The sequence below is a fragment of the Bactrocera oleae genome, chromosome 4 (assembly GCF_042242935.1).
Source record: "Bactrocera oleae isolate idBacOlea1 chromosome 4, idBacOlea1, whole genome shotgun sequence".
In the NCBI taxonomy this organism is placed as follows: Eukaryota; Metazoa; Arthropoda; class Insecta; order Diptera; family Tephritidae; genus Bactrocera; species Bactrocera oleae.
The window spans coordinates 69,965,112-69,982,667 of NC_091538.1; the positions used below are offsets into that span (position 1 = coordinate 69,965,112).

The 17,556-nt window shown below is 35.1% G+C and overlaps 4 protein-coding genes across 7 annotated transcripts; 2 read left to right on the top strand and 2 right to left on the bottom strand.

The window, feature by feature from the left end:
- Window positions 1-54: 54 nt before the first annotated feature.
- On the bottom strand, window positions 55-13,230 carry Xrcc2 (X-ray repair cross complementing 2). Of its 4 annotated transcripts, none has more exons than XR_011395984.1 (3): window positions 12,265-13,230; window positions 3,187-3,429; window positions 2,277-3,128 (listed from the first exon to the last, which is right to left on the bottom strand). XR_011395984.1 is itself a non-coding variant. In XM_070108298.1 (2 exons), the coding sequence occupies exon 1, from the start codon at window positions 13,056-13,058 to the stop codon at window positions 12,273-12,275; it is 786 nt and encodes a 261-aa protein (XP_069964399.1). In that variant the 5' UTR covers window positions 13,059-13,230; the 3' UTR covers window positions 55-272; window positions 12,265-12,272. The 4 variants fall into 4 exon arrangements, 2 of the variants coding, with proteins under 2 accessions (XP_069964399.1, XP_069964398.1); XR_011395985.1 differs by having other exon boundaries at window positions 12,923-13,064; XM_070108298.1 differs by lacking the exons at window positions 2,277-3,128; window positions 3,187-3,429 and adding an exon at window positions 55-272.
- Window positions 360-773, top strand: LOC106615357 (uncharacterized). The gene has a single exon (XM_014231541.3). The coding sequence runs from the start codon at window positions 360-362 to the stop codon at window positions 771-773; it is 414 nt and encodes a 137-aa protein (XP_014087016.1).
- Window positions 8,087-10,425, top strand: sug (sugarbabe). The gene is made up of 2 exons (XM_014231591.3): window positions 8,087-8,800; window positions 9,198-10,425. The coding sequence occupies exons 1-2, from the start codon at window positions 8,286-8,288 to the stop codon at window positions 10,069-10,071; spliced, it is 1,389 nt and encodes a 462-aa protein (XP_014087066.1). The 5' UTR covers window positions 8,087-8,285; the 3' UTR covers window positions 10,072-10,425.
- A 143-nt stretch (window positions 13,231-13,373) lies between the features above and the next one.
- On the bottom strand, window positions 13,374-17,256 carry LOC106615390 (RING finger protein B). The gene is made up of 4 exons (XM_014231589.3): window positions 16,758-17,256; window positions 14,793-16,694; window positions 14,575-14,714; window positions 13,374-14,516 (listed from the first exon to the last, which is right to left on the bottom strand). Exons 1-4 carry the CDS (start codon window positions 16,823-16,825, stop codon window positions 14,341-14,343), a joined length of 2,286 nt encoding a protein of 761 aa, XP_014087064.2. The 5' UTR covers window positions 16,826-17,256; the 3' UTR covers window positions 13,374-14,340.
- Between the last annotated feature and the right edge of the window lie 300 nt (window positions 17,257-17,556).

Below are 17,556 nucleotides of genomic sequence, written 5' to 3' on the forward strand. Positions count from 1 at the left end.
ACGGTGTGTAATACTTCACAAAATAGTACCTTTTGTATTAATCAGTTATCAAACTTTATTTAATATAGTATGGCAAGAAACTTTTATTAATATTTTTACATTAAAAAATTTAAACATATTTTATATAAATATAAACTCAACGTAAGTGGATTATAGTAGAGTTAGTTTCCGTATAGTCTCAATTGAGGAATTTCTTCTTGTTCAAGTTTTACAACTTTTAATTTTAACATGGCATCTCTTTGTTTCTGACAATTATTTGTTATTATTTTTTTCTAACAATGACAAAGTTTTTCTAAATTAATGAATAATAATATATAGTATTAATAAAATATTAAATTTAAAACCAAGAATACTAGAAAATGGATGCAGTTACATTAAATAAAACCAATGAAGACGTAAATGGCGTATCGTCCAAGACGAATGACGAAGATACCGGCTTTACTTCCTGCGGCACACACTTGGATGTTAAGGGTAGAAAGTTGACAGTACGCATGCTGCGTATGAATTTAGGTACTTTGGTTACCATATCTCCTCAAGGCAATGAAAGCCTAAATGAAATGGGAGTTGCATGTCCAGCGGTAGGTGGCGGAGCATCCTCGTCAAGCACAACATTATTTGGGCCAGAATATGCCTCTAATTCGCAACGATTAGCTGATTTATGGAGCAAACGTTACAAACGGCAATTTATAGTAAGCTGCAATGTACAAACTAATGACATTGATGGCGCTAACATAGAAAAAGCTTTAAGCGACTGGATATGCGCGAATGTGTAAGCATAAAAGATAGCAATGGGTTTCAAAAACAACACCAACAGTATACCATACTGCCATGCCAGTAATATCAATATGAAAATATATTCAAATGCTTTCTTACTAAAAAAAAAATTTACAAAACTTTATTTTTAAATTAAATGTTAAACATGTAAGATTAGTTTAAGAGATGAAATACTTAAAATTGCTTCAATAAAACTTGTTTATAAATTTGACGGGTTTCATTGCCAACGCATGCAACACCAATAGCGCACACTATTATTCGAATTTTGAAGGCCGTGGAGGGTCACTGTGTTGAATGCAACCTATTTTTACACGTCTTATAAATTCTATTTCCAGCATTGCAGCCAGGTCTTTCATGCTTCCACTGCATCAGCGTTGTTTGTTTGTTCGGTTTAGGCCATAAGGACCCCCCACTTAACTCCTTTCATATTTGTAAGATCGTCGTTTACACTCTGCTCTTAGCGTTGCGATCATTAACGTGCGGGTATTATTTTATATACAACATTTAAAACGATTTATTCCGCGTAAAATTACAAATTTAAAATATGATATAATTTTTTGTTATTGTGCACATGCTTATGTTTAAATAACTGGGCAACTGGGCTATTTGGAATCCAACTCATTTTTAATTTGTTTGTTAAACTCGATTCTATACATACATACATTCGTATATAAGCAAAGCAAACAAATTTTTTGTGTTTTTGCTTTGATTATAAGTGCTAATTTAAATTAATTGCAAATAATAAAACACAATATAAAGTGATTGTAAATATGTATAGTGCAATTATCAAATATAGTGCTCAGTTAGGTTATATATTACCAATTATGAATTATACATACTAATTAATCTACGCATAAAATATTGCTGCTATACGAAAAGTTTAAAAAATCATATTTACTTTAACCGTTTCACGTATGTACATTTTGAATACAAAAATGATTTTGCTTTTTCGTTGTAATATTTTAACTTAACTGTCTCACAATCTTCTAAATTCTCCAGATGTAACAAATCTGATTAAGCGCATATTTACACGATTATGGGCAAGTAGAGTTATATACATAACTTTTAAAAAGACGTAAACGAATTATTCCATTTACGATTTGAAACGTTTAGAATTACAAAATAATTTGTTGAAATAGCATGAATATAATCACTGCACGTAATCATCTTTTAGGCGCACTCGTGGTTTCATTTAAACAAATTTATGAATAAAATTAAACAAAGCAAGCATGCTGCAGTCATGTACTGTATTGACTCTCTTGAGAGCCCTACCCAAGATTTCTGCTAAACGTTTTTACGAGTTTATTAAGGGCAAGTTGACGAAGCTACCCGAAACTCTTATGTACATGTAGGCATTCGCCCCAGCATTACTCATAGATTGCAATGCATCTACATGGTATATTTTTATTTCCGAGCAAAAAAAGTAGTCGCGTTTTCTTATTTTTCAATTATTTTTGTTATTAGCAACTATTAACATAAATAAATTACACATGCAACATAAGTACTTTTCAAAAACAATACGCTCAGAATATAGTCATCTGGCTGTAAATTTATTTACTATAAAATGTAAATACAAGCTTAATTATTAAGTAACAATTGTATTGTTTCACAGTCAGATGTGTCACGCTCTGCTTTTACTTTTAAAGTATTTATAATAATATATTATCACCTAAAATGTCAATTCGGCAGAATTCGGCCGCTACAACAACAACAACAACATCACCTAAAATGCAAAACAACGTTTCATCAAAAAATTTAAATTGAGTTTTTTAATTGATTACGATTCGCTGTATTATGTTTATTTTAAACTTCAGATTTTTTTTATATAATTTAATATACAGTTTTATTTAGAAACTTTAGACATAAAAAAGTTGTAATTCATTCAAAATTGGTTTCAATATGCGTATTTTCTACTTTATATTGTTTTTTCCTTCTCCTGTAAACTTATGAAAAGTGATATTACATTATTTTGCATTTTAGATGACGATATGTAGATATGTTATGACGATATGCATACATAGAACTGTTCTGACATTAAAGCAATTAATTTAATTAATTATTTAATACTATACATACAATTTTAAATCTGGTACAAATAAAATAATACTTAAACAGAAAATAATTAATTAATAAGGATAACTGCACCTGAATACAGCTATTTTCTTTAATTTGTTTTTATTTGTATGCGATTTATAACAAAAATAACCACACTTGTACATGCCAACCATGAGGTAGTTTATTGGTTTATTTGCTTAAAAACTTGAATGTCAAAAATATATTATCGCACCTAAACAGACCGAAGTTTTGTTGGTACTCCAATTTTGTTGTTGCTGCGAAAGTCTAGACGTGATTATCTAAAATTTCAGAATACAATAAAAAAAAATGTATCAACAAAAAAAATTACGTATTTACCATGCTGTCTGCTCGTGTTTGGTGTGTTTATTGTTGGTATGCTGAGTATGGTAAAAATAATGGACACGGCTGAAGTGTACTTTTACATAATATAACAGTTCCGTGTACATATTGGAAACAAGATAGACTGGTCCATTTGAAGAACGGTTTATGGTATGTACATACATACATATGTACATGCTTATGTATTTATTAATAACCGCTAATCACACTTTGTCACACATGCAGTGATGGGGTGGACATCTGAATATTTTTATTAACAACATTATTAATAATAAAAATTAGTATTAGCATATATGTATGTATGTGTATAATGCTTTAGATGTGGTCGGACAGAATTAGGCCGAAATTTTTTTGAGCTGAGCGCTCTTCGAAAAACAGCAAATATTCTGAAATGATTTACGCTTAGTACTATATTATTGCTAGAATTTGAACACACGATTTTTATGTTCATGCGCCCCATGCAATATCAATCAATATTATAGGTTACCAAAGCATATTGATAGATTTCATTTCTAATGACAATTGATCAGACTAGATCAGCGCAATTGACGCGTGTTAATAGAATTAATTTTTTTTTTACTACTTATTACTTTTTATTGATTTGCCAACACAGAGGCGAGCTTTATTGAGGATGGTGGCTATTATGATTGCAATAAAGAATGTGTGGGATCGAACAATGCCTAGAACTCACAATCAAAATGTGCATATGTAGTGGCGTAGGCGATATCAGAGAGACATAGGCGCGTTTGGACTTTGTCCGTCTGGCCAATCTCATGCTTTTAAATGAGAAGCACTAACATAACATTTGAGCGCCTGACAGGCAATGTGTCTCGCCACACTCGTCCCACTTGGTTGGATGCCTACTCGATTGGACTATGGTACGAAGATGACATTACAACAGCTGCGCAACATTCTGCAAAGCCAACGCAGTGATAACACGCAGACAGATGCGAGTCCTTGATACTCACAGAGTTCATGCGAAAAGAACAGTACAACAAATTCACACAGCTATAGTAGTAGCACCGCAGGCGCCATACATTAATATCAACATACAATAAGTCATAAATACACGACGATCAGGCACTGCGTCCCGCCACATCACATGTTCACTTCAATTTCTCTATACATGGAAATGTTCATATATATGTACATACATTCCCGTAATTATATATGTGAGTATGTGCGCTTGGGTTATTATTGTATTGGGTAATACCACCAGCAGCGGCGGCGTTCTGTTGCGGCGTGAGTGTTCGCTAATCTCAATGGTATACGACTAGCCAACCTAATCGTCTCAATAACCGCCAACACTCACAACAACAACAATATGTATCACTCCATACACATGTACGCATACTAATTGGACTGTAGTTATCGCTTGACTGAAGTGCCGGCCATTAAATCTATTGGGATCGCTCACTTCTAATCAGCACACCAACGAACTACTTCAAACTAGTATGAGTGCCTGTCTGAGTGCTTCTCGTATTTATAGCACACACTACAGTACGAATTGTACTTTGCGCTAAGTTTGTTGCAAATTGGTCTTCAAACAGTGTTATTTTAGATATACATACATATACAATATGTAAGTATATGTCACGATTTTATTGTGGGATTATGCATGAAGTGGGTGTTGGATGAAGCTATACAAAATTGTATTTCTGACGCAATTCTCTAAATATTATCTTTTCTCCATACATAATTTGCTATGCGATCTGTTCTAGAACTAGATTTTTATGAGCGTGAAAGTCTAGACTGATTTTCAACCTTGATTACCATCAATCTAGCCTTGCATCCAGTATTATGAATAATGCTTAATGGAGTTTAGTCACTTTGTACAAGTTTCGTCGATAATTTTTGGCAGGAATATGGTCTGCAGATCAAACTAATGTCCTGTGTGATCCTGGATCACTAAGTTCAGCACGTGTCTGGTTAACAGTCCTTGGTCCGTAACAAATAACTCTTTGAGAGATAGAGATTTTTCTTAAATAAACTCATACTTACCATTTGATTATGCAATATATGTATGTAAACTTAAATACCAACTGTCCAACTGCCCCTCTGTCTGTCTATATATGTCTGTATATATACACGAATTGGCTCTCAGTTTTTGACATATCGATCTGAAATTTTGCACACGTCCTTTATTCACCAAGAAGCTGCTCATTTGTTGGAACCATCGGACAACTATAGCATATAGATGCGATACAAACTGAACGAATTAAGTTCTTGTATGAAAAACTTTTGTATTTGATGAGATATCTTCACGAAGTTGTCCATGTCAACGATACAATCACCGTGAAAATTGTTCAGATCGGATCACTATAACATATGACTGTCATACAAACTGATCGAACAAATTTAAGTCGTTGTATGGAAAACTTATTTATTTGTGAAGGGTATTATAGATTCGTTGCAACTGAAATTAACGTTTTTTCTTGTTTTTATTTATTTTGCTTCTTTAATTTGTGAAATGTTGGCACGTGTGCTCCTGTAGCATACAAACGAAAATTGGGATTTTAATACGAATATTGACGAATCACTCATTCACTGGCTGAGCTCGGTGTTTCGGATCGTTTATTTAATTATTTATTTATTTAATTATTTTTTTTTTGGCAAGGCATGCTTCTAGGCAAATCATCAGCCAATTGTGTAAATATATAGGTATTTATCAGCTGGGGGCTATTATCAGCATGATCGGATCAAAGTTCAACTACAGCCTCAGAACCGACAGCTGACGACGCAATTTTTAAGAACCGGTTACAGCCAGTTAGCTGAACCGAAATTAAATACATATACGAGTATGTATCATATACATATGTATATATGTGTACTCACTAAGTACAAGTTTTTGTAATATTAAGTAAAATGTTGGCGTTTACTAAAATGTATTAATGGAAAGTCGCAGTGTAATTTATTTTTAAATAATTGTAAATAAACATATTCCGCTTTTAATCGGTAAATCTGCCGCGGTAGCAGCGGGGCGAAAAGGTTAGTTTATTTTCTGAAATTTCTACAATTAGATTAATAAATTAAATAGTAAAATTTTAGGACTAAACTACTTCGAATATTTTCGTAATTTCGGAAAATTGAAATTTACCAAACGCTAAATTAGTTCAACCTATTGCATTCCCGCATTTAAGTCAGTCCAATTGAGTTTTTTTGAAAGACTATACAATAAAATTTAATTATTAAAGTAATATGTTACTTAATCAGAGAACACAATTGCCATTGCTGACTACAAGCTGCTGCTACTAAATATCATATTATATTTATATGTATATAATATAAGCATATGATAAACTCAAGTTGAGACATTTGGACTCATAAAATTTATAGCAAGTCAAAAGCAAAAAATTTCTTATCTAAAATAAAGCAACTGATATCTTCCTAAATAATTAAAACCGAAATGGAACGTTAGGGTTGAGAAAGGCTATATCACAAGCAACCCACACCTGTTACGTAGTGTGATAGCAGCAGTGAGAAGAAAGTGAGAAGTGTAAATATTTAAATATTTACACACGTATGTATGTATGCATGTATATAAATATGTGTATATATGAAATATTTCTAATGCACGTGTGTATATGCATATGTACGTATATTGCCGATTTCACAAAGAGAGAGACACGATTTCGTTGTCGTGAATCATTGTTGAGTTGTAGAGCATCGCACAATACCGAACATCTCCATCCATATTCATTAAATGAAGCAAACGACGCGAAACAATAAAACGCCAATAGCAATATCGACTCACTCACTGCCGATGTTTACTTCCTACGATCTAGTACTCTGGACTTTTAAGCACCACGACGAAGAATTAACACGAGCGTATGATAAGGCTTTTGGGCTGGTCCGCAACGATTTGTTGAGCAGACTTACCCGTGTTACCACTTACCCATGCGAAAAGTCAATTTTTATGACCGGTATTTATTTATATAGATAGAGTGTCTGGGTGGTTATTTTGATATGGCAGCGTATTATTTTTGTTGCTAGTTGGTAAATTTCAAGATCATTGGCGTCAGCACGCGCTGCGAATAGCGGAAAATTGTGGACATGTTGATGTGTTATCAGGGATCAGCAGACACCAGACAAACACATGAGAGGCAACATATATAATATTTTTAACAAATTTATACCTTAGCGCACTTCTAACTCTTTCTGCATTTAAGCAATTTTCATATCGATCAACTACTTGAATCCCTAAAGAATATTAACAATGTAAATGATAGCACTTAGACGACAATTAGTGACTCGAGCGATAGTGCATAGACATAAACCGGCACATTAGCCACTCCCTCTAATAGCACTTAACAGAGCTAACGTAGCCGCTTAACTTCGCTTGTGGCTGAAACTAGAAGTCTGAGATCCCCTAGTGAAAGCGGCGCTAACAATCAAAGAATAGCAGACAGCAACAACAACGCCCCCAGTGCCAATGATATTTATTTATTTACTCTTGGCCGCACGTAGCGCGATAACAAACAACGACGATTGCACATGCGTAATCATACAAACGTTTTACACAGCTAAATTTGGGTGTTACACGAGCAACCGCCAGCGACGAGATAAGCATACCCCACGATTCAGTGCGTGTACAAGTGAATTAGTTTTGAGCGGCATACATTGGCTGGTGCGTGAAATCGACCACTTTTATTGCGCTGATGGAAGCCCAAATGGGTTTTCGCACAGCTATGCCAGTTAAAAATAGCCACTCACTCCTGCTAACTTAGACTGTCTGCCTGATAGCCGTTGATCAAACCTTTCGCGCACCCCCGCTCGCCTCTCTGCATTTAAATTCACTACGTAAATAACATACTCTATAACTACTCGTTCAGTATGTAGAAGGTGGCTGATAAGATGTGTGCTTCTTATCGCACACGCTTCTGCTTACCCATATATGAGAGTGTTCGCTAACAAACGCACTCAGTTGTCGTGAATTCGCTCTAGACAACGGTTCTAAACACAAACACAAAAACAAAACAAAAAAAAATAATAATAACTGAAAGTTTAAGATTCCAAATAGCCAAAAGTTGACCGTCAAAAATAAAAAGTACTAACTATTTACTATAATAAATAAAAACTACAAAATCTGCTACGCAATGGCAGTACAAAATTCTAAATTTCTTAGCAGTAGTTTCAACTCTGCCTTTGTGCCAACTAGTGCCTATTATCAGCAATTAAGCGCCGCCTCGGTCGCTTTGGCCGCCTATGAAGGCTGGAGTCACTTGGATTTATTGTCATCACAACTAACTCAAACATCGCCAACGTCTATTGATGAGGCACTGCAAATGCATCATTTAAGATTTCCTACACCCCCAATAACACCACCATATTATAAGAACACACATAAATTACCAGCCAATACACAAACTCCCAACGTACGCACAAAATCAGTAATTATGAAAATCGGACAAGACCATTTGGATAGCAATATTCCACCAACACCAGAACATGTCGACGATATGGCAGTGGACATAATTGGCTTGGAAGACACTACAATAAGCCCAGAGATAAATCGTCATGAAACGATGACAATGCACACGTCCTCGACTAGCAGCGCTAGTTCGACCCCAAAACGTAGTGAATACGTCTGCGAATGGATTGATTGCGGCAGGTGAGTTGTAACCCAACAAAAAAAAAAAAAAAAAAAAAAAACTAATAATCATTTTTGTTTTATTGCGCCTTCTTATGGAATTAAACCACTTCCTAAACTGATAAGATTCGTCATTGTACGTCATAAAAATATACAACACCTTAAAATCTGCGGCGACACATTTACAAACTATTTTATATTTATACACGTTTACCATAAAAAAAAATTTAATCACCAATTTTTTTTTTACTATACCCTTGTGGTATTAAATGAGCACGTCACATTTTCCCTCTGATTTCGTCATTCACTCACCCTTCAAATAACAGTACACCACACACCTTCTTTTTGTTACGCATACTTTTCGAAATCTGTAGTTATTTGTTTTATTTACAATATCTACGTTTTGTTTAAATTACAGAGATCACAGTACACTCGAATCATTGGCCGTCCATGTGACCAAAGTGCATGCCGTAGCTTCACCAGCCGATGGTTTATATTATTGCCGTTGGCATGGATGTACACGAGTGCGCGGATTCTCAGCACGATATAAGATGCTGGTACATGCCCGCACTCACACTAAGGAGAAACCTCACCAATGCCATCTCTGCATAAAGAGTTTCTCACGTGCAGAGAATCTTAAGATTCATATACGTTCGCATTCAGGCGAGAAACCATACCTCTGTACTTATGAAGGTTGCAACAAGGCCTATTCGAACTCTTCGGATCGGTTCAAACATACTCGCACTCATGCTATGGATAAACCCTATATGTGTAAAGTGCCCGGTTGTCAAAAACGCTACACGGATCCCTCATCATTACGTAAACACGTAAAAACTTTCAAACATTCTGTACAATTAATTGGCACCGCCGCTATTGCAACCGTTCAGAATCCCATTATTGATACAGAAACAGAATCAGCACACGCTGCTTTACAAACACACACACCCAGCACAATTACATCTTCAACTCTGAACACTGTTATATTGGGTAGAAATCATCATGTACATGATGATCACTATGCGAAAGGTTACAGCGACGCCGCAATACCAGTTTGTCAGCTCTGTGTGCCACCGCCACCGCCACCTCACTACTATTTTAATGCTATGGACGAGGATGTTTGCAACATCAAGCCATCTCAACTCGATTATTATTATGCCGCGACAAGTCAATTATCAGCAGGCAGCAGTACTGGATCCAGCAATGGTTGGAATTCTAATGCACGTAACGCTGAGAGACCTGTGCGAACTATGGAGTCGGAAACACCGCTAGATTTGCGGGTTAATCGTAGTTGAATATATGTTAAAAAACTAGTAATAACATTTAGACGCATAAATATTTATTCTAGATTTCTAAGCGGGATGACTAGTTGCGAATCAGTTGAAGTCTCTAGTCGAATAACATAGTATGGTCGAAAATGTAACATGAAAATGATAAAATACTTAAGAACTAAACAGTTACAGCTCTAGTCTACTTAATTATTTAAAATTGCTTATTAGATATGTAGGCACATTCAAGAGTCATTTCAATTCTTGGAGAGGTTGATTTCTTAAGTGCATATATGATAAAGTGTATTTATCGTAAACTTGTACAATTGTTATTAAATATGTTTTTACCAAGACTGCTTTATTTAAAAAAATAAATTAATTAATGAAAGAAGGGCTTAATAAGAATTATTTACAACTTGAAATGTTATATTTGGAATGGTAGATTTTTGCGCTCAGATCAACGGTAAATGGTCAGCGTTTTTATACTCTTGCAACATGTTGCTACAGAATATAATAGTTTCGTTCACCTAAAGGTTTTTTGTAACACCTAAAACTAATCTAGATAGATATAGAGTTATAATCCATATACATAAATGATCAGGACGTCTCGTCATCCTGTCTGTATGTCCAAATACAAAGAATCGCAATAACAAGGGGCACCTGTAGTTTGAAAATATTATAAAAGTGGGCGTGGCCCCGCCCCCAGGTTTAATGCATATCTCCCAAACCATTCAAGCTTCATCACAAAAATTTGCACAGGACAAATCATTTCGACACCACTTGTAACAGCGTGAAAATAGGTGAAATCGGATGATAATCACGCCTACTCCCCATATAACCGTTTTGTTAAAAACTACTTAAAGTTCGATAAATCAATAACTCAAGGCATCACAGACATGAAATTTTGCATCCGGGATGGTATTAGAGGGCTTTATAAGAGCCGATGTCAAAATTGGACGATAAAACTGAGACCGCTCACATTTAGGTGAAATCACATATCTCCGGACCTACTATAACAATTTCAACCAAATTTGGTATTATGATATTGCATTATTTTGACATTCCCTGTTACAGTGCGAAAGTGGGAGATATCGGATAAAAATCACACTTACTTCCCGCACAACACAATTTTAAATCTCATCTGATTTTTTCACATTCCAATATACAAAACAAGAACCCATCAATGTATACCGATAAAACTTTCCACGAATAGTGCCTTTGAGGTGTGCCACCTTATGACTTAAAAAAATATAAAAAAATCTTACGAAAACTATTCAAGCCCCCAATTACCGGGAATGTGGACCCCAGAGCCTATAGCTGACTCTTTGCCGAAAATATCGGTTAATGTGTGAGATATATAACTGAAATTAGCAGAGAGCGCTTTCCTGATATTCGCATGTCTGTATGTCAAAAATAGTTTGATAATATGTATAAAATCGGATGAAAACCTACGCTAGCCACAATATAACTAATAAAAAGATTTTCAAACATCCGGTTGACCTTATATCGTATATGTCGGTCAATATGTAAGATATTTTAGCAAAATTAACTGAACATATAGTATTGGATCGTTTTAGATTAATGCCGAAAATATGTGAAATTATATTGTACTACATATAATATAATAATGTCCTTTATTCTAGCAAACCTTATTATATTAATGGTTCAGCGCTGAACATGAATGGAGTTGGTCTAGACCTTGGTCTTAATCCCTAATATCATTAATTCGGATCTTCTGGTTGACGTTCTGCACATCTACTCAATATATTATATTTAGCCTTTTCGGTTAAATTTATGTCAGATATATCTCGTTTGAGGATGATTTCAATATAATTTCCGTTGGCTGGAAGTAAAATATAGTTATAAAACTAATTCAGTCTATGACTTAATTAATTATCAAATTGTAATTCATTCACGATTTCGTCGAACAATGTAGTTGAACTCTTTCTCAACATATTTTAATATGAAGTTTTGCCAACACTGGAAAGTATTTCCCCGGATGTCTTCCTTGAAAGCTGCAAGAGTATGAAATGTTCGGTTACAACCGAACTTTGTCGTTCCTTACTTGTAATTTTTTATTATTATTTTTTTTGCGTTGATTTTTTCTCGCAAACGCCTAAATCATTCGAAAAATTATAAAAGATCTTTTTTTAGAGCAGTAAATTTCCTACAAAAATGTATTAAAATAAGGTTAGCATGTTAAAAACTAATGTAACTTACATAATTGATTACTGCTTCTCAACAACATAGAACGAATTGTCTCTTATCTCTACTGCCATTCCATTAAGTGTACGTTCACCATTGCTAGCAAGTTGCAGTTGCAATTTGTATTCAACTTTTACACTTGTCTGCATGGATGTTCGCTCAAAAATATTATCATCAACACCCTTTAATTTCTTTGCGCCCAAATAGTTCGTATTAATAGTGTAGGCGCAGCAAACACCATGACGGTCGCATAACCTGCGAAGACGTTCTACATTACGCACATAGTGTGTTTGCATACGAATTCTACGCTCATAAGTGTCCAACCAATAGAAAGCATCTAAACCATCAATGACAACCAGTGAGCAATCTGAATACTTCACGAGAAGCCCATCAACTATTTCTAAAGCTGCTTTAAAATGTTTTGAATTATAGCAGTTTAATAAATGTAGAGAATCAAAACATTTCTCAACCATCACCCGTAATTCAGCTGTAGTATGCTGTTCACCAGAGGCAGCAACCAAACGTATAATTTGCTCTTCAAAGCTTTCAGCATCAAATTTATGTCTTAAATCAATAAAAATTAAATCACAATTCCGACCCCCAAAATAGGTTGGTGTAAGACAACGAGCCATTAGGCGCCACAGAAGCACACTCTTGCCCGACTCAGACGCACCTGAAATTTCAATTAAAGATCTCGCTTTAGGTGAATTCTCAGAAAATATCTCTATATCGATGTCTTGTAGCGATGGGCGCTGGTTTGCCATCTCTTCTACGCAACCTTCGTAAGCATTAAATACTTGACAAGCCATTTTCACTTTTCCACAATTTAATTCAGATCGAACAAAATAATCAAACTATGCCCGCCAAACAATAATTGACAGCAATGACAATAACAACATTGGTTAGGGTTTCAACTTCAGTCAATAGTAGCAGGAAACTATCACAATTCGAAAAGGTACTACTATTAAGTTGTGCGCTAGGTTTACTACATATTGGACAAGAATGGTAGAGTTACTCATAACAAATATGTTGATAATGTTTCTATCAATCTCGATATGGGATATGATGACGATTACTAGAGGTTTCATCACAACTGTGTGCGATCTTAACAATGTCAATACATCTTTGTTATAATATAATCCAGTTATATGTATTTATTGTATGTATCTACGTATTTCTCATATTATATTACCTTTACAATAAGATATCTACATGTACATTTGTTTTTGCTTTTTTTAAGTAATATTTATTGCATTGCATGGTACTGTTTTTATATTGCATATACTGGACCCTTTGGGAATGTGTTTAATTAGTAATATTAATTACATAAAAACAAAAAACGTTGTACTTTAACAATTTCGAATAATCTGTATATATGTATATGTACATTTATACATAAACGTTGCAGAAAAGTTATGTTTACAAGATGCTGACTGACTACATTTTACATACTAACTAAAATCTATATAGATATAGGATATTTGTAAGTATTAGTACGTAGTATTTGACATCACAACGAGTGCACCGCCATTCAATGGTAAGACTCGATATTTTATTTTGGACTGCACTTATGGGTTAGATATATCTTCCTCCTTATACTCAAGAAATAGTTAATAAAGAAAACAACAAGAGTTTTACATTCAAGTTTTGAAAGCTTAACACAAAACTATAAAAAAATGATCAGATGAATTGAATTAAGTAAAATTTCATAAGATTTCTATTAAAAAAAAAACACAATCATTACAAAAAAAAAAAGGTACAACTCAACATATTTTTATACTTAAAACGCTATTTCATCAATTAAAGAGATTTGGAAGAGGGAATATTTTTGGAGCATACGTTTGGGGATTCTAGAATTCTTATCCGATGGGGTTGGAATGTACTCCTTTACTTCCGTGTTTGTTATTAATATATTCACAAATTACTACAATTAGTAGATTGAATTTACCCAAGGCTACTTAAAATGTATGCAATTAAATTAACATAACATCATCTATGTACGTGGTGTAGATTAGAGACTATAGTAAAAAGATAGTATTTTTAACACCATCACAAAACCTCTTATTCCAATTTGTATGGTCCGCAAGACAATTACGCACGAAAGAAGCGAACCACACGCACAATATATTGACGACAAATAGGGCATTCGCTAAGCACTTTACCACAATTTGTGCAAGTGGCCATGTGCCCACATTCAAGTATGACACATTCAATTGGTGCGTCCATACATATCTTGCAAAGCTCATCGGTAGGCAACTTGTCGACAGCTACGATTTAATTGAACGAAATTAGAAATGGATTTGCATGTCATAATAAAACACGAACCTGGCATCGATTTTAAGTTCTTCCATAGACGTTGAACACGATCAAGCAGTTCTTGCTTCTCGCAACAACCTTTATAGTCAACTCGATTTAACATCAAAATCTCTTTTAGTTGTTTCACTGATAAGGCTTCGAGGTCATCACTAAATGAAATTTTGAAATTTTATTATTCACAAATTAATTTCAATATATTAATAATAATACGGTCAGCATCAACTTACACAGTTTCGAAGTCGTCCAGATTTATAAAACGTGGCGATTGAGCATTAAAATCGTTCGGCTCTGAAGTGGGACCAGCATATACATGAATGCCCTCATTATCGTCAAGCTGATATTCCCAGTGAGGCATACCAGCGCCGTCCCAGAAATTGGGTTGTTGTGCTTGCGATTGCCGATGCTCTGGCGATTGCGCTAAATTTCTACCACTCAACGACGATCCCATCGTTTCTGTATCTGAACACTCCATCGACTTACTGCGCTGTTCGAGGTAACTGAGAAAATCTTGAAGCTCTTTTTTTATATCTGCTTCCGATAGTTGAGCACTTTCCAGATGACGACGCATCTTTTCTACTTGTTTACGCAACGTTGCCTTGTGTTTTCCACATCTTTGGCAACTACCCGCACGTTTGGTAGCGGCAACTTTTTTATCTTCATCAGTCTCAAGTGCATTATTACCTAACTCAGCATCGTGTTCATGCAAAGTCATATCCGCATTAAGTGCAAAGTTATCAGTTGGAGAATCGTCCTCGCTAGTGTGCTGTTGACGTTGTCTATTCAGATAGCTATCTGAACGGCGACGGGTTACTTTCTTTACGCGTTGTGGCACCAATGGTACAAGGGATTGTGCCTGGTCCTGCTGCAAAAATGGTAATGCCACTTGTAAATCATTTGGCATATTCGTTGTTATTGCATCATTATTATCAATATTACTGGTCGATGGGGTGTCAGTGATATTGCAAGCCAACAATGTGGATTGTTCGACAACGGGATTTTCGGCGGTTTGCAACATGGTAGTTTCAAGGATTTGCCATTGCTCCATGTTACTACTGTTAGTGTCAGTGGTTGCTTTACTCTCATCTGATATACCGCCAATTGCTCCCAGCTCTTCAAACGACGATTGCGAAGACATCTCAGCACAATTTATGTCAGCACTGGTCCTTGATTTGGTACCAACGTTTTCATCTGGTTCAGTATTTTTATGTGAATCCTTTTTTGATAACTCCACTTCGTTATTACGCGCCAATGAAAGACCACCAAATGTGGCCATTAGCTCATCATCTGAGCATTCACAATCAGAATTTTCTTCACCAGCTTCCTGGCGAGTCAATCCAGCACGTTGGCTGTTTGAAGTTGAGGCAAGTGGATGCTCTTCCGTCTCACCACGATCAATTGAGCTTATACTAATTTCAGGGCTTACAGAAGATTGACTACTACCCTTGGTAGTTACTGAAGAAGAGCTGCTACTCACCAACGTTGGTGATATATGTGACGCATTTGTTGTCACTGTTGATATTGGAATAGTGAGTAATGGTGATGATGTTGTTATTGTTGATTGTTCCGTGTTAGGGTTATTATAAGATTGTTGCTGAAAACTAGCGTAAGTGGGAATTTCTCTGGTTGAAACTCTTGGTTGATCAAAAATGTGTGTCGTTGTACTGTCAGTTGAACTTCGTTCCGATCGCGTTCGATCTCTTGTTTCACCTGATCCTTTCGGTGAACCTTTATTATCAAAGGAATTTAGAGAATCATTTATGTTTTCAGTAATACTTGTAAAAAAGTTTTGGCACGTCTGTTTCAAACTGTCAAATGAATTTGCTGATGCGTCGGAGTAGCTACGAGAACTACCATTTTCCGAAGCACCGGCGGCTGCATCAATTTGTTGTACATGCGTCAGCACCAACCCTACCAACTCGTCCTTTTCAACACAACCAGTTGTTGAAACATGTTTCGATTGCAGATAAAAAATCAGATCCTTGGGCTTCAGCTGTAACAAATCCGTGCGGAGGAGAGGTCGCTTAGCGAAAATAACACATCGTCTGCACAACTGCACTCCCGAAGAAATCTGTACATTGTTGCTGGTCCGACGTTTGGCCGTCGATAAGCAATTACTGCAGTAAAATCGCCTTTACAAAGTACAATAAAAAATTATCTAAAATTTATATAAATTAAAAACATAGTATACTTACTTGCAATCCGCACATATTCGTTTACGACGGAACACCGTAAATTGTACGTGACACGACTCGCAGGGCATCACTGCTAAATACGTGCTAAATACGTATTTTGTATTGAGACCCTTCTAAAGACTAAAATTTAAACAGATTGAGTTATTTCTTACTCAATATGTGGAAATCATTTAAAACTTCAAAAGTTTTCAATTGCGCATTGAAATGTAGCTAAAGAATTCTGGACTTTCGCAATGGTCGTAAACCGTGAATCACTCCAATAATATGTGGCTACATCTGACGCTGAAACCATTTTCAAGGTCTTATACATTAACTATCTTCAGCTTGTTGCAACCTTTCCAGCGTTCGTTAAGATATATTATTTTGGAAAAATAATAAAATGTATTTGCTGACATAAGCCAAAATCCTGAGTATATATTTTCGCGTTTTTCCGTTGATTTACTTCAGCTGCAAAACTTTTCTTTGATTGTGTTGTTGATTGTTAATGAATTAATCGATAAAACTACAACCAGTAAAAATGACAAATGTCAAAGAAGTCGTGGAGACATGCCTTCTCTAAAAAATTTGCAAAATATCTGGCAGTAGTTGGATATCAAAGATGTTGCCAGTATTTAAATAGTGAATAAATAAATTAACTATATGTGCAATGTATATACAATTTTTTACGAAAAACATGTTTGTAAAAATACTAACACATTTTGTTGCGATTATAACAAACTATGCAGATAAAAGAAAAAATGGTAGAAGACATAAATTGTTTGTTTTAAAAACAGTTCCATGACATGTTTTATCAAGTTTC